At 35.2% G+C, this 25,264-nt stretch overlaps 1 protein-coding gene across 1 annotated transcript in view; it reads left to right on the top strand.

Moving 5' to 3' along the window:
* The window catches only part of LEPR (leptin receptor), a 69,487-nt gene extending 53,847 nt beyond the window's left edge, over positions 1 to 15,640 (top strand). The window contains exons 14-19 of the mRNA XM_058178309.1: positions 916 to 1,132; positions 2,056 to 2,238; positions 2,795 to 2,890; positions 11,603 to 11,705; positions 12,158 to 12,233; positions 12,899 to 15,640. Of these exons, the coding sequence (XP_058034292.1) occupies positions 916 to 1,132; positions 2,056 to 2,238; positions 2,795 to 2,890; positions 11,603 to 11,705; positions 12,158 to 12,233; positions 12,899 to 12,916 (693 nt within the window). The 3' untranslated portion in view covers positions 12,917 to 15,640. The remainder of the gene's footprint in view (positions 1 to 915; positions 1,133 to 2,055; positions 2,239 to 2,794; positions 2,891 to 11,602; positions 11,706 to 12,157; positions 12,234 to 12,898) is intronic.
* Positions 15,641 to 25,264: the final 9,624 nt, after the last annotated feature.

Genomic DNA, 25,264 nt, shown 5'->3' with positions numbered 1-25,264 from the left:
AAAGGGGAAGTTTTTTAAAAGTTGAAGTTCCACAATGTAATTATTATTGTTTACACGCAACTTTCCGAAGTGTATGTTTTCTCAGAACTATTTTTGATTAAGCTTTGATTCAGGAAAAAAATAAATCCTAGTAGGCTTTAATGCTAAAAGTTGCCTTGGAATAGAATTTGTAAATTCGTTTTCAAAGGAATTAAAGGTAGAATTTTTTTCATTTCTATTTGTGATAGGCATAATTCAGGTTTGCGTTGCCTTTCAGGGATGCATGATCCAAACAAATTCATTATCAAAATCAGCTCATTAGCAAATTTATAGCATGGTTCTTTAAAATCCTACAACCTTTTAAAAAGTTGAACAGGTACAACTGTACTTGCAATGTCAACAGTTAATGCAAATAAACCCTAAAGCCAAACAGTTCTTCCTTCTCCTTGCAATATTCTACATGATTTCAAAATTTGCTCCAAAGGATTCCCAGGTCTAAAGATTAGATCCTGAGGATACATGGCTGTTGCAGAGAAGGAGAGAATATTCTCTTGTATGAGCAGAAGTCTGTTCCCATGCCACTGGATTCTACCCAATGCCTTAAACCAAAAACAGTCTGCCTGTCTAAACTAACAAGTGTTTCCAATCAGAATTCTTAGAAATATGGAACCAACACAGATAGTTTACTAAATTAGAAATCCATCTAATTGCTTTCACACTTTAAAAACCTCCAGTGCACTTTGAAAAAATCAGTTTAAAATTCTTGATTTCTCAGCAAATTAGTTTAATTTCTGACCTAATTGGCTATATAAGACTGTGAAAGTTAACATTTGTAGGAAATGAATCAAATATCTTCTCCTGTATTATTTAAAAAAAATATAAACTTTAGTTTCAACTGCAATACAAAATATCTAATATATATGTATTTTTTTACAGCCACTGATGAAGAATCTTTCTTTATGTAGTGTCCTAGACTATGTAGTAGAGCATAATACCTCAGAAAATATGGCTTGGTCTGACTATGTAGAAAATGACACTACTTATACTTTTTCATGGTCTGAAGATATACATTCTGTTAAAATTCTAGCAATCAACTCAATTGGACCTTCCTCTGTGAATTTTATTTTAACTCTTTCACAACAAATCAGCACAGGTAAGAGCAACCATTTTGGATTCTTGCTCCCATACAACCCTTTTAATGTATGACTATACGTTTAATAAAGAAGGTATTCAGAAACTATTGATCTTTTGGAATGTCCTCTCTTTAAATAAAAAGTGTAGGATTTCCAACCAAATCTTGAATTCACTCATTTTTATTACTCTCATGCTGGCATTCTGATAAATGTACTGTATATAAAACAGATAAAATATATGGACAGTATACTTATTAAAATTATACAGTGATCTGTATTTCCCTCAGCCAAGGGCCATATCGCACTTTTGGATGGCATGTAGAGGCCACAGTCCAACACTGAGTGCAAAAGTGTTAATGGGGTCATCATACATTAAAAAAATGGATGCAGTTGAGTGATAAAGTCATGCCCCTTTTTAACCAAGTAATGCAGATATCAGACATTTTATTTGATTGCTCAATTGTACCCATCATTTTGATATGTTTGATTCCTCTCTCTCCCTGATGCCCTCCAGAATAGTGGAGGCGGCAAGGCAAGATCTACATTTGATTTATAAAACTATATTTATATTTAATAAATATTAAATACTATTGACTATAGTCTCTAAATAAGTTTTAATACCCCATTTCATTACAAAAAATAATGAGGTATAGCTATTTGGACATGTGGCCAGGGAGATTAAAATTGGGTTTGCTGATCTAAATTTGATATTTTTTTATCCAAATAAATGTACTTGTATTATACATGTGAATTAAACTAGTTTCTTCCAATTGGAAATCTAGTGATATTATTCTTTTCTTTACTTATGAAGTTTACAATATTTCTAATCTACAAAGTAAAATGAAGTAATTTTGTATTTTCTTTTTAAAGAGATTAGGTGAATTCTTTCTAATTTTCTATCTGATTACCATTTTTTGTTTGTTTCTTGATTGGTTTGAGTTAGTAAACATTCTGCAGTCTCTGAATATCTACCTAATGAACAGCAGTTGTGTAATAATGTCCTGGACACTTTTACCTATGGATTATGTGGTTACATCCTTTGTAATTGAATGGACCAATCTAAATGGAGAAGAACCAATTAAATGGATAACAGCTCCTTCTAATGTTAGGAGGTATCATATATTTGGTGAGTTTGAATATGAAAACATATGCTTCTGTGTTTTTTGTTGTTGTTAAACAATACTTACGTTGGAAGAAAAAAATATATCTGGACATGAGACATAGAAGGATAAGGAATGCAATTAAAATAAAAATTCCTGAAAAAGTCATGTTAAGTCATATTTAATATAATTGCATTGATTTTTTTAAAAATAAATTTTTAAAAAACCTTCCTTCCTTAATTTTTTTTTGCAACATGATTTTGCAATATTGGGGAACCATATATAAGAAGTTAAGCAACTTCGGATTGCCCCAACTTAAATTATGATAGATGAAGAAGAAGAGTATTATTGTTATATGTGGTAACATTTTATTTGTGATTTTGAGAGTTTTGTAGTTTGTAGTTTTCCAATGTCAAAACAATGGAATATAGGAAAGTGCCAGTTTTCTAAACTTGTAAGTCTCAAACTGGTGCTTGACTTTCTTTAACTCTGACGCTTTATGCAGCTGTGAGTTTCTTCCATGAATCTGACTGACTGTGAGTTGCTAGTACTTGTACATTAAACATGATTGTTTCATTCCAGATAACTTCGTACTCATTGAGAAATACAGATTTAGTTTATATCCGGTCATTAATGAAGGAGTCACAAAACCTGCGATAACAGAAGGATTTTCCAAAGGTGATTTTAGTGAACTGTTATCTTATAACTTCTTAAATAGTAATGAGAATACAAATAATACTAGGACACACTTCAAAACATTTTTTTACAGCGTTTAACAGAATATATTTATATTCCAGTTATATTTTTATTCCTGTTAGTAGATAGAATATAAAACATGCTTGCAAAAAATAAATAGTTTGAAAGGGATTTAGTTGTTAATGACTGCTGCCACTCAGACTACAAAGGATCATGCAAGTGACACATGTGGGAACAAGTCAAGTATTTATCATGCAAGTTGCTTATCTGTCATATCTGACATATGTCTTCCAGTTAAACTCACAAGATGGCACTATACACACAGCTAATTTTGTTGGGTGTTAAAGCAGCCAAAAACATATTAGTAAGTCTACTGGACTGGACTGAATTTTCTACCTTGTCCCACCTGAAAAAAGATACATCTACAAGCAGCAATAAAACAATAGATATTATCCATGTGTATGATTCATGCCTTAATCCTCATTGAAAATGCTTCTATGGCAGCATTTTTTTAATTAAAAAGGGGGTGGATAATTGTATTTAATGTTTCAAATATCACAAGAAAAAAATACGGTAAACCTAATATTGGCTGATTTAATACAGAACCAAACAGGAAACAGGGTTCCTTCAATATTTTAAGAAACAGTTCCTATGGAAATGTGAACTCGTTCACGGGCAATAAGTTCTTCTGATTATTTTGACTAAACTGAAGTGAAAATGCTGCTCCTTCAATCTGTTCTTCAAAATTGCCTAGTTGAATGGATATCTTCGCTGAGCACATGGGCCCAAAATAGGATTTAAGTAGTACTGCCTTTTCTTTGTTATCTGTTCTGCCCTCCTCAATGAGCAGCTAGTATATCGATTGTTTTCTTTGTTACTTTGAACATCTCTAAATAAGCCCTTTTGCTAATCTCAGTACATTCTGCTCTTTAGTTTTCCTGACATCTTTCTACCAATCTAGGTATACGTGTACTGTTTCTTGGTAATATGTCTTTCATTCTTCCTCTTATATGTGCCTTTTTGGATTTTCAGTTTTTTCACTAAACTTTATTAGCAACCCCATTGGTTTCTTCTGCTCCTTTCTTTTTATTTCCACATTTTAATGATTTCCAAATGTTCTTTTTAGAATCTCAGTTTTCAGGAATTCCCATTAATCTGTGCATACTTTTTCCACTTTTCTCCTACTATTGTGAAGTCCTATATATAATCATTAAACGTTTTTACAATAGGATTTCTTGAAGTCTAAGATATGTGTTTCACTACACTATATTTTCTGCCCCTAGCCCAATTACTTTTGTTTATGTTGTATTCTGAATTATTAGTTACATGTTAGTTAGAAATAAGACAATGGAATGCTAATTCTCCCTTCTCTGAAGGAAAATATTGCCCACCAAACTGATTCCAGGATGTCTTGGAATGATTATTTTGTTTCCCAAAAATGTCTGAACAATAAAGTGTCCATCAGTTATTCCTTCTCTCTTTGAAGACTCAAAAATTGAAAAACTTCATGTATATGAAAACTTTACTTATGATTAATATTACTGAATCTTTGTAGTAGGTTTTCAAAATAGCTTTTATTCCTTTTTCCATTTATTATATTTCAGTACCACAAGCAAGTTCTTTGCACTGAATTTCTGTGGCAATGTGGATATTTCAAGTTAATGTGATCACAAAAAAAGTAATTGGAAGGATGTTCATGCTCCATCAGTTGTACAATGTTTATGGGGAGTGTAAAAAGCATGCTTACTGACATGATAAAATGAAAGAAGAGGCTGTGGATGAGAAAAAGTTTATATAAGAGAACAACTGGCAAAAAAAATGAGAATGATAGAAATAGAGAAAAAGAGTAGTGAAGAATATAGTCAACTAGAGCAAGTAATGGTTAAATTTAAAGGATATAGAGAAAAACAAACTATTTAAATTGGTGGCAATCTTGGAAAAACTATCTTGGAAGTGAAAATTGTTAAAAGTGTCTCCAGCAGAGCTAATAGGATTAAAAGTGATTAAATGTTTTAGGATGAAAATAAAGTGAGGGAATGCTAGAAGTACTCTAGAGTTCTACTTGGGAATGATAAGTAGGTATCAAAAGTGGAATGAAAACAAATGGTATAACTGTACTGGTAGTCCTCAACTCATGATTGGTCTGTTAAAAAAACTTCAAAAAAGCTGTGAACTGTTGCTGAAGTTATAACTGCTGCACTTTCCCCTCATGGTCATGTGATCACAATTGAGACTTTGGCAACCAGTTCACATTTATAACTGGTTGCAAAATGCCATGGTTACGTGACTATGATTTGCATTGGATTTTTTTTTTTGCCATTCTTCAGAAAAAAACAATACAAATCAAAATGTTTGGTTGTAAGATAGTCAAAAAATCAAGTTTGCCACATGGCCCCTTGACTTATGACTCTGACGACTTACAATTGTAATTGTGGTTGTAGGTAGAGGACTACTTGTAGTCAAAGAAAAAAAGTGATGATAGAAAAACTTTAGTGAAAATATTGACAAATCATAAGAAGGCAGAAATATTAAAATACCAAGGAAAGTAAAAATACAGATATGGTTTGCTTATGAAAGGGTTCTGTGACTTATTTAATTTGTATGAAGACTTTAATATGTGTGCATAATGATTGGAAGATTATATGTTGGGTCTCCTATAGAAAAGGCAAGGTACCTAGAGTCTATTTAAAAACTACTGGGGTACTAATCTGCTAAATGTTCCTGAGAAAGTGTTTAACTGAATTCTGATTTTGAAAGAGTGATGGTGTGACAATGAACAAAATGTGAGAAGTACAGTGTACCTTTACACTGGGCAGGGGGGTCTGCAGATCCAATGTTAGCAGGTCATTGAAAAATGTATGAATGTGAGATAATTTATTTTTATGTTTGTTGATTTAGAGGAACCACATGAGAACGTGACTTGGCTTTGGTAATGAAATGTTTTGTGTGAACATGGAGCTGGCAGTTGCTGAATATGATAAGAACACTGTTTGATGAAGCTGTTATTATTTCATGTGACATAACAGAATACAAGCATTAATGCAGAAAACTCACTAAATGTTTCAATATAAAATATCAGAACAACGAACCATTAAAAAACACACAGAACAAGTGATGAATAAAATTACAAATAAAATTAAATTATGTATGGAAAGTTACTGAGGTGGTTAAATCTACAGGTGAGATATCTAGATTGTTTATCTACTGGGTAGAGTCTCCTTGAGATGATGTATTTCATGCAGAGATCCAGGGAACCTTCTGATGAGGCATTCCATCACAATATCATGTAAAGTTTGCGGGAGGTATGATGGAACTAAGTGGAAGACAATAAATGGAATATTTATGCTTGTGACATTAGAAGTATATTGGTTGTTTTCAGTGGTGGGATTCAAATAATTTAACAACCGGTTCTCTGCCCTAATGATTTCTTCCAACCACCAGTTCATCAAACTGCTCAGAAAGTTAACAATCGGTTTTCCCGAAGTGGTGTGAACTGGCTGAATCCCACCATTGGTTGTTTTCACACTACACCTCAGGACTTGGATGTTAGTAATAGATATCCAGTCCCTTAACTCAGTGGTGGGATTCAGCCAGTTCGCACCACTTCGGAAGAACCGGTTGTTAACTTTCTGAGCAGTTTGGCAAACGGGTTGTTGGAAGAAACCATCAGGGCAGAGAACTGGTTGTTAAATGACTTGAATCCCACCACTGCCTTAACTCCTTATTAGGTCCCTGCTTTGGCAGAAAATACTAAAAAATGACTTAGCTAGTTTATAATCTTTATATATAATCTTTACGGCAGACAGGAATAAAGCCTTAAACACAACAGTTGATTAACCAGTTAAACACAAGGAAATCAGAAACTATTAATACATATCTGTGCTGCAGGGTTTAAATTCTATTTTTTTTTCATCCTTCACAATTAATGGATTCTTGGCAAATCTTGTGAAGGCCTTTGGAGGTAGTTGAAGGATGTTTATATAACAGTTCTCTTTATTGGCAGAGAAAGCAGTTAGTTCTCTGTCACCAGTCTCAATTCATATAGTTGGGAATATATTTTTCTAAGGTGATGATATGTTTTATTCAGAGTCCAAGGAATCTGAGACCAGTGGTATTTAACAGAAAAATCAGTTAAATAATTGAAAGATATATGTATGTGTATACACACACACACACACACACACACACACACACACACACACACACATATTTAGGTCTTTGGTTATTCGGGTTTTCTCCAGCGTAAAATTGGAAGTGTCTTGGTGACATTTCTACGAAGTCTCATTCGTCATCTTCAAGCTGATGTTTACTGCTTCGTGCTTCTAGGAGCAATGTGTGATCGCAGCTGTTTCTTCCTTTTAATTGCTAGTAAACACCAGCCTGAAGATGACGAATGAGACTTCGTAGAAATGTCGCCACGACACTTCCAATTTTACGCGGGAGAAAACCCGAATAACCAAAGACCTACATACAAACACCCGCGAAAACCTCAGAATACACACACACACACACACACACACACACACACACACACACAGAAAAAACTAGAATAGGTTGATACATTTGTATACTTGACAGAATCTGTGCTAAAGATTGAAAAATGGAGAAAATTTTAAAACATGATAATAAACGTAGCGTTTTGAGTAGTTTTATTTTGTCAGAATAAAACAGTTATATATATAAAATACTTTTGCTCTGTTTATATGGAAATGAGAGTAGGTGAAAAGAAACTGAATGTTGAATACAAGAGTAAGAAAAAAATTAAAGGATAGTAATAAGTAATTAGTAAAAAAAGAAATATACCGAGACAGTTTATGATATAAAGAGCATGATTGAGGCTTTAATTACAGAACAAAAATATGGAAGAAGATTGAGGGGAAAGAGAAGGCCAAGAAAATCATGGTTGCATGATACAGGTAGTCCTCTATTTACAGCCACAATTTCAAATATTGAGCTCAAAATTTCTATTGCTAAGCAAATACGGTTGTTAAGTAAGCTTTGCCCCATTTTACAGCATTTCTTGCCACATTTGTTAAATGATCTAGCTTCCATAATGATTTGTTAGACGGTCACAGAAGGTGATAACATGACCTGGGGATATGTTTGTAAATTTTTATTTATTTATTTATTTATTTATTTATTTATTTATTTATCGTATTTATATACCGCCCTATCTCCCTAGGGACTCAGGGCGGTTCACAGGCAGATAAAAAAGTACAAATAAATACAGAATAAAATAACAATTAAAAAACTTATTCTACACAGCCGAATAATTAAAAAAAGCAATATAAATAATAAAACCCATTAAAACCAATATAAATTTAAAATCTAGTCCAGTCCTGCGCAGATGAATAAATATGTTTTAAGCTCGCGGCGGAAGGTTCGGAGATCTGGAAGTTGGCGAAGTCCTGGGGGGAGTTCGTTCCAGAGGGTGGGAGCCCCCACAGAGAAGGCCCTTCCCCTGGGTGTCGCCAAACGACACTGTCTAGCAGACGGCACCTTGAGGAGTCCCTCTCTGTGAGAGCGCACGGGTCGGTGAGAGGTATTCGGTAGCAGCAGGCGGTCCTGTAAATAGCCCGGCCCTATGCCATGGAGCGCTTTAAAGATAGTTACCAAAACCTTGAAGCGCACCCGGAAGGCCACAGGTAGCCAGTGCAGTCTGCATAGGAGAGGTGTCACATGGGAGCCACGAGGGGCTCCCTCTATCACCCGCGCAGCCGCATTCTGAACTAACTGAAGCCTCCAGATGCCCTTCAAGGGGAGCCCCATGTAGAGAGCATTGCAGTAATCCAGACGAGACGTCACGAGGACGTGAGTGATCGTGCATAGGGCATCCCGGTCTAGAAAGGGGCGCAACTGGCGGACCAGGTGAACCTGGTAAAAAGCTCTCCTGGAGACGGCCGTCAAATGATCTTCAAAAGACAGCCGTTCATCCAGGAGGACGCCCAAGTTGCGCACCCTCTCCATCGGGGCCAATGACTCGCCCCCAACAGTCAGCCGCGGACTCAGCTGACTGTACCGGGATGCCGGCATCCACAGCCACTCTGTCTTGGAGGGATTGAGCTTGAGCCTGTTTCTCCCCATCCAGACCCGTACGGCTTCCAGACACCAGGACAGCACTTCGATAGCTTCGTTGGGGTGGCCCGGTGTGGAAAAGTACAGCTGAGTGTCATCAGCGTACAGCTGGTACCTCACACCGAAGCCACTGATGATCTCACCCAACGGCTTCATATAGATGTTGAACAGAAGGGGCGAGAGAATCGACCCCTGTGGCACCCCACAAGTGAGGCGCCTCGGGGTCGACCTCTGCCCCCCTGTCAACACCGTCTGCGACTGATCGGAGAGATAGGAGGAGAACCACCGATAAACAGTGCCTCCCACTCCCAATCCCTCCAACCGGCGCAGCAGGATACCATGGTCGATGGTATCAAAAGCCGCTGAGAGGTCTAATAGGACCAGGGCAGAGGAACAACCCCTATCCCTGGCCCTCCAGAGATCATCCACCAACGCGACCAAAGCCGTCTCCGTGCTGTATCCGGGCCGGAAACCGGACTGGAACGGGTCTAGATAGACAGTTTCCTCCAGGTGCCGGGGAAACTGACATGCCACCATACTCTCTACAACCTTCGCCGCGAAGCAAAGGTTGGAGACCGGACGATAATTACCTAAAACAGCCGGGTCCAGGGAAGGCTAAATATGAACCAGTTACCAAATGTCCGAATTTTGGACACATGACCATGAGGATGCTGCAACGGTCGTAAGTGTGAAAAACGATGAGTCAATTTTTCAAGTGCCATTGTAACTTTGAATAGGCACTAAATGAATGGTTGTAAGTCAAGGATTACTGGTACTCAAAATAAGAGAAATTAAGTTGAAAGAACAAAAGGCAATGTATGAAGTGATATATGGAAATTGTAGAAGCAAGAATGATTGCAAGAGTAGAATTGAATGAATTGAATGAATACAGTGACTGATTTTGATCGAAATTAGATTTAACTATTTTTTTTTTCTTATATCATGCATTTTGGTGTTTTATTTTTTATTCATGTTCTGTGCTTATTTGCTTAGTTTGAAGCTGAAGAATGTTTGCTTGTTTGATTGATTGACTGATTGATTGATTGATTTATAGAGCCACTCATCTCAACAGTGTAATGGGTACCATATTTTTCAGAGTATAAGATGCTCCGGACTATAAGACACACCTACCATTTTTGGGGATGAAAACAAGAAGAAAAAAAATCTGCCTCTGCCCCCAGCAATTTTCCTCCTTGCAGCAAACAGCAAACAGGAAACAGCCTGCTTTATACATTCGGTGTATAAGACACACCCAAATTTTCATCCTCTTTTAGGGGGGAAAAGTGTGTCTTATACTCCGAAAAATAGGATATGTATGTTTGTACAAATTATTATTAACTTTTAATTCTAAATAATCCTGCCTTGAAATACAGCTTCAGCCATTTTTTTTTTTTTGGTTCAACTATTTATATTGAAAATGTAAAACAAAACAAAAAATTGCACTACAAAAACATTCAAGAAGAATTTCTGGACACAACCGAACCTTTATAACAGATAGCAGCATAGTAATAGTTTACATTTAAGTATAGAAATGTTTTTATTTCACATATCATTTTGTCAAGTATAGTGGGACATGATTGCTACTTACAATGGCAGAGCAGGAGATTGTATCTGCCTTAAATATCGCTTTTAGTTCATATAATATAATTTTGTATAATATACATTATTAATACTTTTATATAGGGTTAGGATGCATTTCATTTCTGCTGATATATGTTTGAAGCCAGTGGTGGGATTCAAATAATTTAACAACCGGTTCTCTGCCCTAATGATTTCTTCCAATAACCAGTTCACCAAACTGCTCAGAAAGTTAACAACCGGTTCTCCCGAAATGGTGAGAACTGGCTGAATCCCACCACTGTTTGAAGTGCCTTTGAATGCTTAGCTCTATTAAGTATGCATTACTTAGAGCAGGCCGGATTCGGCCCGCGGGATGCTTAAATCTGGCCTATGGGGCCTGCCTGGAAATATCAAAGGACTAGCCCGCGGTGCCTCTGCTGGCTAAAATGGGCCATGTGCGGCCCCCCTGTGGCCTGTTTTTGGCCAGCAGAGTGCTGCTGGAGGCCCAGAAGGCAGAAAATGGGCCACATGGCCTGTTTTCAGCCAGCAGTGCTACAGGAGGCCATGGAGGGCAAAAATGAAACTACACAGTCATTGTCATTCTTCTTTAGCAGTATTTCCTGCCTGTTAATGCTGTTTTTAATGCTGCTTCTTTTTGAGTATTCATACAGAGAATTGAGATGCATGGCTAATTTAGCCAATCAATGTATTTTTAACTATATATTCAAACTTACTTAAAATCATTTTTAAAAAATCTGATTAATTCAAACCGATCAAGATTTAACTTTGAGGAAAAAAGGACTCAAGGTTTAAAGCCTTTTAATCTTATTCATTAATTAAGCTGGAGGCCTGGTGAATTTAATGGAATTTTCTTGCATTGTACATAGGATCTGAATTGAAAAATATAATCTAGAGTATCTACTATTCAGTTTTTATTTTAGGAGACTTCGTTAGGCATATTCTCTAGAATAATCTTCACCCATTCAGTTTAATGTCACTGAAGTAATATCTTGCAAGTGTATTTGGAATGCAATGGTAATAAATAAATTATTTTTCCAGATGGGATTGAAAAGCAACATGATGTGAACTTCTATGTGATTCTACCCTTAATGATTTCATGCTCATTTCTGCTGCTTGGAGCACTGTTGATTTTGCAGCATAGGTAAAGTTTTACTTCATGATGGCTTGCTGAATCTGTTCATATTAGGAGAATATTACATACAATAATCTATATGATCATCCATTTGAATGGATGAATAGAGAATAAATTTAAAAATTAAAATTATGAAATATTTCACAATTATTAGAGTTTGCATTGTAGTATTATTCTTTGCAGCAACCCAGAAGCTGTAATATTTTTTCTCATCATTATTTTGTTAGATTTATATCTTAGCTTCTGTTAAAGACTATACAGTATACATAGCACTGCTTCTTTTATTTTTCATATAGGAAAGAAAGAGCAGAGAGAGACAAAACCATAGAGTACATCTTCATAGCTGAGGGTAGCCTTGAATCAGGATCTTCCAGGTCCTGGTTCACAGCCTTAGACTCTACACCAAATTTGCTTTTGCTTATCTTTGAACCAAATCAATTCATTATCTGCATTTTTTTCAGAATTAAGAAATTATTGTGGGTTGATGTCCCAAACCCGAAGAATTGTTCCTGGGCACAAGGAGTTAATTTCCAAAAGGTATGGAATTTTATTTTAAAGCATTTCATTGTTATACGTTATTTGAAAACTGAAGCTGATTACTACCATTAAATTACTAATGGGTTTTCAGGTACACTGACAAAAATAAATCTGCCTGAATAGGTGTCCCTTCAGAGATACATGTACATTCTAAAAAAAATCCTTCCAGGTTTTTATATTATTATTACTATTATAGAATACTATTATCATTATTACTATTATACAAGCTCCAGTGCTCAAAATAAAATCTAGAGATTCCATGTTCTGCTAGGACAATATGCCACAAGTATTCAACATTTCTATTGGAACCATGGATCTTCAATCTTTAGGACATTATCTAAGAAAACTGGTCATTCTGACAGAGCAGGTCATAACGTCTACAATGCATTATAATCTAATCCATTTATCTCCATCTCATCCCTCTCTATACAGCTTTCTGTAGATTTCTTGATTCTTACGTTGTGCAGTTGGAAGTTTTATTAAGTTTACCATTACATACTTTCTGAATGAAACTATAAAAGTTGAATTAAACGTTCTAATAGGTAGAAAGAAAACATTTGGGGAAATGATTTTTTTAAAATTAATATATTATTTTCAGTTTTCATTTCCATTAAACTTTACTTTCTCATCTTTATTGTTAATTTTATTTCATTTCATTTAAACAGAGAATGGACATTCTTTGAAGTCTAATCTTGGTCACTGCCCGCTGAACCATTGTTCCAGCTCCCAGACTTCCTTTACAAGTTGTTAGAAGAATTATCTATTTGAATTCAGAAGACAGAATTACTTTCCTATCATTTCATTGTCTGCCGACTTTGTTCGTACATAATAGTGTTGGAAATAATTTTGTACAAAGGTTATATTAATGGTATATCATTCTAAGAATACTATTTTTCAGCAAGGACAGGTTTTGTTGTGTAAGAGGAACACTTGAGGATTCAAGGACAGTAGGTACTATGTTATATTCCTTAATATATTAAGTTCCTGTAGAAAACTCTGATTAAGTAACCTAAGCTCAAAGAATAGTCTGGGCAAACTATCCTTATGACTGGGTTGAATGAATAAAGCTGGGATTATATGATAGCTGGGGAATGTTCCCGGCACCTGATTTAGAATATAGATATAGATATAAAGCATCATGTCCTAAAGCCAGCGATATCAAAGTGTCTTTAATTCTACACATTTTCCTAAAACTATTTTGTTTTCTAAATAAGCAGGTGCTTATTATGGAGCATGTTTCTTACTCAGAGCATCATATGCTGAATCTTTATAAGCAACCATTTCATAACCGCCACATATATGTACCTAAGACATACTCAGTGTAGGTACTTTTCCTGATTATAGGTAGTCTTCGACTTAACAACAATTTATTTAGCGACCATTCAAAGTTATAACGGCACTGAAAAGAGTGACATGACATTTTTCACACTTATTGTTGCAACATCTCCAAGGTCACATGATTTACATTCAAATGCTTGACAGCTGGTTCACATTTATGATGGTTGCAGTGTCCAGGGGTCATGTGACCATCTTTTGCGACCTTCTGACAAGCAAAGTCAATGGGGAAGTCAGATTCACTTAACAACCGTGTTACTAATTTAACTATTGCAGTGATTCACTTAACAAATGTGGCTAGAAAACTCATAAAATGAGGCAAAACTCACTTAATAAATTTCTCACTTAGCAACATAAATTCTGGGCTCAATTGTGGTCGTAAGTCAAGGACTACCTGTAATTTAATCTCTCAATTTCACATTTGCTGCACCAGTTTAAAAGCCGCTCTGGATTTCCATATTCTCACTGTGTCAACAGGATTGGAGAATTTAGCTTACTATTTTCTTGTGAGAGGAAACACTTACCTCATCCCTCCTTCTGATTCCTGACAGAAATTAGTTACAAAGGGAATGCTGGCTTAATGATTTTACAGCGAATAAACAAAGATGACACTGACAAGAGATCAGATTTCTTCTCCACCCCAGATGGAAAAATGCCTGCAAGGCACTGGAGGACTGCAGCAGCTTGGCCAGGGCAATACTTGTGTTTCATATTAGCAGAAGGAAAGACAGCTAGGCCTACAAATTGCTTCAGTGGGCTTTGGAAGTGAGAACAGTATGACTTTGATGTGTCCTTTAGTTGAATTGTGCCAAGAAGCAGGGAAGAATAGAGTAAATGTTTTAGACAGACAAGACAATGAAAATTATTAAAAGGAAAAACAACCCTATTTAGTTTATTTTAAAGTGTGTATAAACGGCCTTCTGAAATTCCTCCTATATTTGTAGTCAGTGGGAGAATCATTTTATCAGACTTTCCAATAAAAGTGAAATTGTTTAATAATGTCACTGGCTCTATGCCAGTGGTCTCCAACCTTTACAGCTCAGTGAACAAGCAGAGACGGCACAGGCTGCAGTGGCAGGGGGGAGAAAGGGATGGTTTTGTGTGGGTGCATCACTTTCACAAATGCAGCAGTGCATGCACACGCTCATCCACCACTTCCATGGCCTGATTCCAGATGAGCTGTGGCCAGTGGTGGGATTCAGCCAGTTCGCACCACTTCGGGAGAACCAGTTGTTAACTTTCTGAGCAGTTTGGCAAACTGGTTGTTGGAAGAAATCATTAGGGCAGAGAACTGGTTGTTAAATTATTTGAATCCCACCACTGGCTGTGGCCCAGGGCTTGGGGCAACATGACATAACTTGGTGTTTTCAGAAGGTCATGAATTTTGCATCGTTTCAGGTTATTATTGGTGAAGGCTACCACAAAACGTTATGAATTACACTATGGCATCCATTACAAAATGGCTTTCCCCGCCAAAATGGTTAGGTAAGGGGATAGAGGCCAAAAAACTGTTATCTGCTCTAGTTGGTAGAAACTGTCCCTGAGATTACAGTCAGAGAATGGGAAACGGGAAATTAAATAGAATAGAACTCCTATATAAAATTCTATAAAAATGCACTCAAGTGGCATCTTTTATATTCTATGAATTTTCAATCTTAATATAACAGAAAGTTTGAAAACTCAGAAATATTTAAAAGCTTATTTAGAAGGTACAAACTTATTCTATTTCATGCTAAACGCAATACATACAAGGGCCATGCAGCTTTTGCTGAGACTATTCTACAACATTTAACATCATATTCAAAATATTTTTGAAATGAAATTTATGAATATTCTGAAAGCTTTATTTCTGAACATTTTAGCTTTTATTTGGTCTAATTCCAGTGATAATTTTATCTTTTGTTTTAGCTTGTTTACGTCATTAAAATGCTATCATATAAAAAGGAAGTGTTGACAATGAACAGAAGGACATATAAATGAGCAGAATCCTTGTCCTGATTTCTAATTTTTTTTAGGGCACTTGGAAAAGAGCTGTATATTTTGAAGTAACTTCCTAAAGCTATAAAAGAAAAATTAATAAAGTATTTATCAAAAGACAAGTATTCTTCCTAATTTGGACACAATATTTATTATCAGAGGAATGATAGAAACTCAATACAGTCTTTGTCCACTCTCACTTTTCAGCAAACTTGACAAATGCAAGCAGGCAGACCACCAGCAAATCATAGGGAGTAAGAAATCTATCCCTATTTTTAGGAGAAAAAAAATGAATAGATAAAAAACTATCTGGATATTATAATTCCAAACAATAGCAGCATAAACAAGAATGACAGAAATTATTCCTTGATAAATATTTGACAAGCTCAGGGGGATAATTTCTGGAATTTTCTCAACATCTTTAGCAGCAGTGGCCATAAGTATTTGTATGTGTTCTGTATAATAAAGTATTGTGTGTGTGTTTGTGTATGTGCACTTTCTTCCCAGAAACTAATCAGGGTATGTGCACACCACTATTGTATGCATGGGACAAGGGGTTGAATGAAGAAGTTTTACAAATTGTTTTCTATGGAACCCTAAGCTCTGGAACAATTTGATGGGATTCCATGAAAAACTAAGTACAAAAGGGACAAGACATCACTCAAACACAATGAATTTCCTATCATGAGCTTTGCTTCTTGATTAGAGATTCCAGGAATTTATTTAGAAAGAAATTACAGGTTCTGTAAAAAGGTTTGGTTTGCACCAAAGCAACTCTGATTGATCATGCCTGGAGCCTGGAGCCCTATAGCAAAAAGTTTATCACCCCACATGGCTGTCTGTTTCATGGACTGACAGTTTATAAAATTAGGAAGTTTCTCCTAATGTCTGGCTGAACCTACTTTCTTGTATTTTAATCCATTGGTTCTCAACCTGACCTTTGGAGCAATAGAGAATAACTCTATCCCTTCCTCTATGTGACAACTCTTCAGATATTTGAAGACTGCTTTAATATCCATTTATCAGCTGTGTACAGGTCAAACCTACCCAGATTCTCTAGCATTTCCTCATAAGGCTTTATTTTAGATCCCTCACTATCTTAGCCTTTCTATGAATTTAATTTGTCACTGCCCTCTCTGAACCGTGGAGCCCAGAACATGACACAGTATTCAGGTAGGGTATCTCTATACTTATGTGAATATGTGTGCAGTGGGAAGGAAGGGACAAGCCACACACATCCTCTTCTTCATCGTATGACCAAAAGGAGGATCTTTGGGTGAAGGGCTGGCCAGTATTCTGACCTGCCTTTCAAAATGAGATTCATTGGAAATTTTTCTGGAATCCTTATCTCCATAACCCATAACCCATCTTCCATCTCATTCTTTATCTGGCTAAATTTTCCTTGCTGCAGATTTGATCTCATTCTGTTCTATTTACAGAGAATTATCCTGTTGACAGACACAAAGTTCTTAACCTCTTTTACATAAGGAATAAAAAGAGTTTATCTATTTTCTTAGTATTTGTTGCCCTGTGTATGTTTGGATGTACCACATACACATATACACACATGCTATAGTTTGTGTGTATGTGAATTTCAGACATATAAACAGAATCTTATAGATTCTTTTGGCTGTCTCTTGAAAATATGTTTCAGTTGTCACGTCATAAATGATTCCACAACCAAGTATCAATAGCAGGCAAACTTAAACCTATTTTGTAATCAAAGTATTATATTTTATCAGCTAATAATTTCTCTAACACATAAGGTTTTCATTAATTCATTATCTCCAGCCCAACAGAATATTGGGATCAAATTCTGCAAATGAGGCCAGCGTTGTGTCTGTCTATCCATCCTTCTGTCAGTAGAATAACTGAAAATAGCACAGAACAGGACTTAAATATGAATAAATATAAACACCCCTCTTCATTGCAATGTTGTAATAGAATACTTTTTATTTATTTATTTATTTATTAAATTTTTATACCGCCCTTCTCCCGAAGGACTCAGGGCGGTGTACAGCCAAAATAAAACACAATATATATACAATTAAAATCAAAATTTAAAATAAAGCATATTACAAAAAGGCCAATGTTTAAAAATTTAAATTTAAAATTTAAAAAATTTAAAACCCCACAACAATAAAACCCAGTTTAAAATGTTAAAAAACCATTATGCCAGTCCAGCTTGAATAAATAAGTATGTTTTTAGCTCACGGCGAAAGGTCCGAAGATCAGGCACTTGGCGTAGGCCAGGGGGAAGTTCATTCCAGAGCGTCGATGCTCCAACAGAGAAGGCCCTACTCCTGGGGGCCGCCAGCCGACATTGTTTGGCGGACGGCACTCTGAGGAGACCTTCTCTGTGAGAGCGTACCGGTCGGTGGGAGGCATAAGGTAACAGCAGGCGGTCTCGTAAGTACCCGGGTCCTAAGCCATGGAGCTGCATGTTATATCTCAGCCACATTAGCTACTGGCTACCCTCAAAAAAATCTCAGAATCCAAGGTATTTCTGAAAGTCTTACACTGTAGGCCCTCTTCACCCATGTCAGCTGTTATCAAAACTCTGTTAATCCTCCCCTTCTTTTTCTCTCTCTCATTGTGCACTGCATATTTTAGCAGCATATCTATGCAGGGTTGTGACAAACAGAATATTAAAGGCATTCCATGTGGGCAGTGTGCAAATTCCCTGCTCTTAGCTGAACATCATTTTTTCAAAGATCCATGAGTATCCATAGAAGCTTTTGCCAAAATCTTGGCAATTAGGCTGGACTCTTTCTAGTTGACCAGTAAAGGAACAAAGAAATCAGTATCCAGGCTGCAACCCATTTTGCCCACATTAATTTCCTCCCACAGGTTTGTGGCAAAAGCAGGAAACTGGTATTGTTGCAAGAGCCCCAGAACCTTATACAAGGGCACTATGTTGCTTTAGAGACATTGTAAATGGGGAGGGGAGGACAAAGAACTTGAAATGGAGCACTGATAGAAGTTCTTATGAATGAAAAAACTACTTCCAAGCATTCTAGAACTCAATTTAAATTGCAGTGATTCCCTTGATTACCCCAATGACACTAACATAACTTGGAAACAAAGATGCTCATTGCCACTATAGAAGCTGCATCAAATCCTCATAGGCCTTCTCCATCTCAATGTATGATGATTCTGATTTGGATTAGGCCCCTGGGTGCTAACTTTCCAGCAACAAAAAATATATGAAAGGTCAGCTCCATAATACATTTTAAATAAAGTTCAATAAAGCTAAGCTAAGAAATTGCCCAGAAATTTTTTTTTTCGGGAATGGTGACAGAAGCAATACTTCTGAGATGCAAAACATCTCCTACAGTTTTGGAGTTCTCCTTAACCACTCACAAAGAAAGGCAGAAAATTTTGCCAGTAGTTGAACTGAACAGGAGTTTAATATGACAATAAAGAGTATATTTGAACTTAGGGAATATCATCATATATTGTTGATGTAGTCTACATGAGAAATACACTTAACTTCATTCTGGATGTTGGAGAGGAATAGCAAAACCTGATAAACCCTTGTACTGCATATCAATGAGTGATGATTTCTGGAGACAGAGCTGCACCATAGAATATAAACTCTGGCCAGAATAAAATATTTTCAGTTGTTTTATTGACAGGTAAGTGTACACAGAATTGCAGGTTTGCTTTGTAGTTATTTTGATTATGATTCATTTTATTTATCAGTTATTTTTAGAGCCACTGTATTCCTAATTTCCTCTTTATTGAAAGGAAGATGAATTATATCCATAATTCTAATTGAGAAGAGAGAAAGCAGAAGCTTCTAAAGCTAGGGTTTAAACAATTACTTTAAAGCATATAAAAATTAAATATCTAAAATGGCATATTTAAAACTTGCAGATATATCTTTGTTTACTTTAACATGTCTGCCTTATGTTGGTACACTTTATTTAATCTGAACTATATAAGTGAAAACATCCAGATTCAATACCATAATTTGGTTCCCCTCCCAAAGAGAGATTATTTCAAAAATGTAGTTCATCTGGCTTTGAAAATGAAGATTCAAATGTAATAAAATATTCATTTGCTTAATTTTTCTTATTCTTGTATTCTTTTCAGTGTGAACAATTAACTGATAAATGAGCTTTACAATGTGTCTTGTTTTTTTAGCCTGAAACCTTTGAGCATCTCTTTCTCAAGCATCCTGAAGCATTGTCATTTGGTCCTCTACTTCTGGAATCAGAAATAGTATTGGAAGATATCAGTATTGATAAAGCAATGAAACATGAAGATAAACAAGAGTTATTAGCTGTTGACTCACTGTTTTCAACCATTCAGGACTTTGAGCATGACTCAACTTGCTCTAGTGGTCATTTCAATAGGGACAGTCTCTCTGAGAATGTCCATGATGCTGAAAATAAAAGAGGCATGTCAGAACAATGTAATGTAAAATATGCAACTATTATAAGTGGCTCCATGTCAAGTGGGCTTTATGAGCCTCCAGAGGATTCAAGTAAACCTTTTGACAGAAGCTTTGTGAACCTTAAGTCTTCAGTTCCAGCTTCTTTCTCTAGCATTTCTTGGGCAGTAGGAAATCAAGCATTTTTGATATTACCTGAATATTTTCAAGACCCTCCCAGAAAAACTCACTCTCTTTCTGTTGTTTCCTCTGAAGGTTTCTCAGAATCTTCAGAACAGGATAAAACTTTCACTGAAGGTAACAGTCCAGAGAGAAGTTTGTTCTATCTAGGCATGGGCCCACTCAAAAATAACGAAAATGATATATTTTTAACAGAAAATTCAAATGTGGCACCATGTAACTTTCATACCAATACTCTCATTAGAAGCGTGAGGATTTCTCAAAATGTAACACCTGATCTAAATCCTTTTATCTGTAACTGTGAGAGGCCCCTTCAAACATTCATACCATATATGCCACAGTTTCAAACACTGAGAGTTAAAATACAAGAGACAGCTAGTAGCAAAGCTTAATTAATCCATACTTATAATTTATTCTGATTATAATGTTGTATGTCCAACAAGTTTTCTTCATGCAGAACATTTTGGCAAATTCTGTATTTTGCAAGTGAACAGCTAGATGTTCAAGTTTTATTAATAATCCATATTTAATTCCCAAGTAGTGCAATATTGTGTTTTCCTGAAGGAGAACAACTGTACAGTTTTAATATATGCTTGATTATCTGGAAAGACAAAGTAAATTCTATCTTTCCAAATAAGAAGATTCTTTTTTCCATAGTTAACTTGCACTTGTGAATAAACTGCTATTATATTGTCAATTTTCTGCAATTAATTGAGTGATAATCGAGCTTCAGCGATATTCTCAGGATGATGTCTGTACTATTTTCTGATTGAGGCTTCAATGAAAGCTTGAAATAACCAAACTTGTGCCAGCATGTCTTAAGTCTCTAATCTTGCAAGTTTAATATCAGTGTATTATTCTCTACTGACATAGGAACCATAGCAGGTCAATGGGCATGGCTACAATTATCCTATTACATAGAGGGAAACCTTGTGCAATACATGAATACTGACACAGGTAATATATTTATGCAGCCCTTGAATATGCTGTTTATGAATGAAACTGCACATGTTCACCCTTTCATACAGTATTGTATCTCAAAGACTTTTATTTGCAAGAGAATGACCAGTATTATCTTCAGAACCAAATTTAGAAAGTTGGCATGCTTTTATTCATGATTTGCATAAAAAATGAACAGTGTTTGTCCATGTACAGTTTTGTGACAACATTTAGTCATTTCCTAGGTAATTTTCCATCATAAATTTTGTTAGAAATGTTTCTGATTTCAAATTAATTGTTCTAATTAAATTTTAACTGTTAAGTAAACAATGATAGCAAAATTTCTGAGTATTAGATGATGGACAAAGGAACTGATGTAGAAGAGTTCTAATCCTCAATGTATTAAACTGGAGATTTGTGGTATGTATTCCTTTTACAGATTAATACTGCTGAAAAATATTTGAAACAATCAACTGTATATAAATGGTTAAAAATGTGCTTGAATCACTGCTTTAAAAAGTATGATAGGTAAAACTGAATGTGGTCAAAGTAAGATAAAGCAGACTATATCCATTTTGCATTATATCTTACTTAATAAATTCTGTTTATACATAATTCACATAAATCCTTTAACTTTTACTTTTGGTTTCCCAATGCCGGGCAGGAAAAAAACCCATTAAAAAACATTTACTGTGTTTCCCCGAAAATAAGACCTTGTCTTATATTTTTCTGAACCCTGAAATAAGTGTTTGGCCTTATTGCCATGTGCTCAAAAGCCCGATTGGGCTTATTATCAGGGGATGTCTTATTTTGGGGGAAGCAGGGTAGTAGAGAAAAAATATTTTTGTTCACTTCTTTTTTAGGTTTTATAGCTTGGGAAATCCAAATTCAAACATTTTAAAGCTTTTTGTTCTATAATAATAATTAGAATCAGATTAAAATGGTGAATTAACATACAAAATGAACATTCCAAATTAAAAAGAACAACAATCATGAATTATTTAGTGTATACTATAAAGAGGAGGAGAAGGAAGAAAAAATAATACTCAGATACATTTTCTAATATTATGCAAACTCCTGGAGAATTATCTTATTTCCTTTCTCAGCTTAGTTTTAACCATCAACATCCAGTAAAGTTTGCTTTTACAAAGGCTGACAGAGACTCCTACTATCTATAATAAGTACGTATTATCTATCCTGGAAAAGCTGTGTATCAATAGCCAATGTCATGTATTTGAATGTATAAATATGTTTTTGATGATGTAATCTGATAAAATTAGCTATATGCTATGTGCTATGTCACAGCAATTATTTTGGAGTTCTTTTTATTGTAATTGTACTATTTGCTAGTAGCACTTTAAATGTTCTAACTGCTGTTGTCTCTGAATTCTTAATACTGTGCCTTATGATGTGTTTGTTTGCCAATTTCATTGTAGTATTTTGAAATCTAGTTTACAATAATGTAGGCACCAGCTCCTGAAGTGAACAGTACATATACCATGAAATTTATGGTATAACTTTTTATGCTATGATAAACCAGAACCCTATTTCTGTAAGATGTATAAACTATTCATTCAGTTACAATCCATTCATCTGAGTATGTTCTCCTTCTATGTGCTTCTGAAATATTCTTAAAAGTATTTAGACAAGCTTACAGTAGTTTTGCAAGGAGTCTATTTATCAGAAAGATGCAATATGGCAAGCTAGATTGCCATAGGGGCAGTAGCAACTGAATAAATTAATGCTGGTTATGTGAAAATGGCAAGCAATTTTTATTTTAAATAAATTTTCTATGACTGTCCATTGATCCCAAGGACAATGCACTTGCTCCGAAGAATAGGATGGTCTCAATAATACACTACTGGTTTATACTATTTAGCTTCATGCTTATTCAAATTTAGCCTAGATACCCACAGAACATACAGGGTGGTTCAGGAAAGTGCAGATATTCTTCACTATCGAAGTGAAATGTGCTTCTATATTACTGTTTTATATTTTTAACATAACAAAGGAATACTATTAAATTCATAGAGGATAACCCATTAACTGCATTTAAATGGATATATGGACTAATAAAGTGATACAGTCATACAGTTGAAGGAAGCTATTTAGTTTGTCCATCAGATCTGCCCAGACCAAGAATCCAAAGCACTAATTAATATCTATCTAATCTCTGCTAGAATTGCTGAAGAAATTGGTTCTGAAGGAGAATTATTCTTACTGCTAGGAAGGTTTCCATAATAGTCAGCTGGAACTTGTGTTCTTGTTAATTTTAATTCATTGAGAAGCCACTTCCAAATTCTCAGCAAGAAAACTAGATGTCTTAATGCAAGCCCCCAGAATTTGGGCAAGATCTGAAAGAAATATTATTCCTCTATTTCCACACTTTTAAAAATAAATTCATATTATCTCATAGGTCCATGATTAGTTGCTAATGGTTTCCCATCCATTCTGTTTAACCTTGTTTAATTTCGGAGGCTATCTGGACAAGTCCCTGCAGTTTTCTTGGCAGTTTTTCAGCAATGGTTTATCATTGCTTCTTTCCTAAGACTGAGAGAGTGACTGGCCCCAAGATCACTAGCTGGCTTTGGGTCTAAGATAGAGCTAGAATTCACAGACTCCCACTTTCTACTCTGATGTCTACACCAGATCCGCTCTCTGCTAATGTTTAGGAGGACTTAATCACTAGTCTTCTCTTTCACATAATGCTTCTAAATTTAACAAGGATACTGTTAGGTTAGGATATACTCCCTGTCCTACAAACACACATGCATACAGTGTGTGAAAGTGTGTTTCTGTGTGTGCTTGTGTATCCTATTCACAGAAATTAACCAAAGAGCTCCATGTATTAGTTGTCCAATGTCTGGTTAATTACATATTTATGTTTGAGAAAGAACCTTTGTGCAGATTAGCAAGCCAATGATCCTTGAAAGCAGCACCTTTACAATAGCAAATAGCTTGGCTAATTTGAGTCAACAGGTGCTATTTTTTTTCATTGGTACAGCACACTGATTTCACAACAAAACTAGCAAACTGATATTATTATTTTTACATGATACAAATAGACCAGATGCTGATAAAATGGTTCATACTCATTTTGGGCTGCATTTACTTTGTCCAGGTCACCCAGTATATTCTGATATTTACTGATTAATGCAATTAGAAATGATGGCAATACCATAGTCAATGGTATTCATGGAACAGTAGCTATAGAAAGAAGTATGCAAATAGTTTACTAGTCCGGTCCAATATTTCCTTTTATATTTAATCTCTGTTTTGCCATAGACTTTATAGTATAAAGAGGTTTCTATAATTTGATATCCTTCAGATACATTGGGAATACTAATGTCTGAATTCCCAGCAGCATGTCCATGCTAGTTCTAATATTAGAAATATAGAAAAGGAGATGTCTATTTCTATATCAATATGCATATAATTTATAGTGCTTGCTCTTGTAAAGCTTGCTCTTTTGCTTGTCCAGTGCTTGTCCATATCATGTTGTTTTGTTACTAACTAGAAGATGTTAATTAAGTCTACTTACTGTTAAGTTGTAAAACTTTTAAGCATCAGAAACTTTGGGCTGTATAGAAGGATTGAAATATGGAATGTTTTTGACCAAATGATAAATAATGTTTTGTCTAAATTGTAGATAAAGCAAAAATTAGGTTTATAGGATTGGAAAGATTAAGGACTGAAAAAAATGGTTGGTGAACCTCTCCGTATAAATTTACTTTAAGCTCTGCTGAGTGCAGAAGATATAGGTTTTTATGATTTTGGAAGTATAATTGTCATATTTGTGGGGTGATACAGTATATCTACATTATGTTTGAATATACAGTATATATAGGTGGAACTCATGTTCAAAATAACTTCTGCTATCTTCAAAAACAGAGCTCAGTTTGAATTTATATGTGTTTTTGAATTCATGGATGATATTTAATATTAATGGGTCATTTGAAAAAGCTTTTACTCTGGATGAATTTAATACATACTATTTTTCAAACTGTGAATAACATTTGTATCAAGGGTGGCTCTGTTTTTTATATCCTATGTGTGTCCATAGAATTATTACCTCTCACATTATGCTGTTTGATTAGTCATAGTATTTGAATTTGAATGAAAAATGGGTTTTGAACTTTATTCCTGCCAAACATTGGATTTAGGATTTCAATCATAATTTCTTAGCTGTTCAAACACAATT

The sequence above is a fragment of the Ahaetulla prasina genome, chromosome 3 (genome assembly GCF_028640845.1).
Source record: "Ahaetulla prasina isolate Xishuangbanna chromosome 3, ASM2864084v1, whole genome shotgun sequence".
Taxonomy (NCBI): domain Eukaryota; kingdom Metazoa; phylum Chordata; class Lepidosauria; order Squamata; family Colubridae; genus Ahaetulla; species Ahaetulla prasina.
The sequence above is the reverse complement of the archived record's forward strand: the minus strand, read 5'-3'. Positions and strand labels throughout refer to the sequence as shown.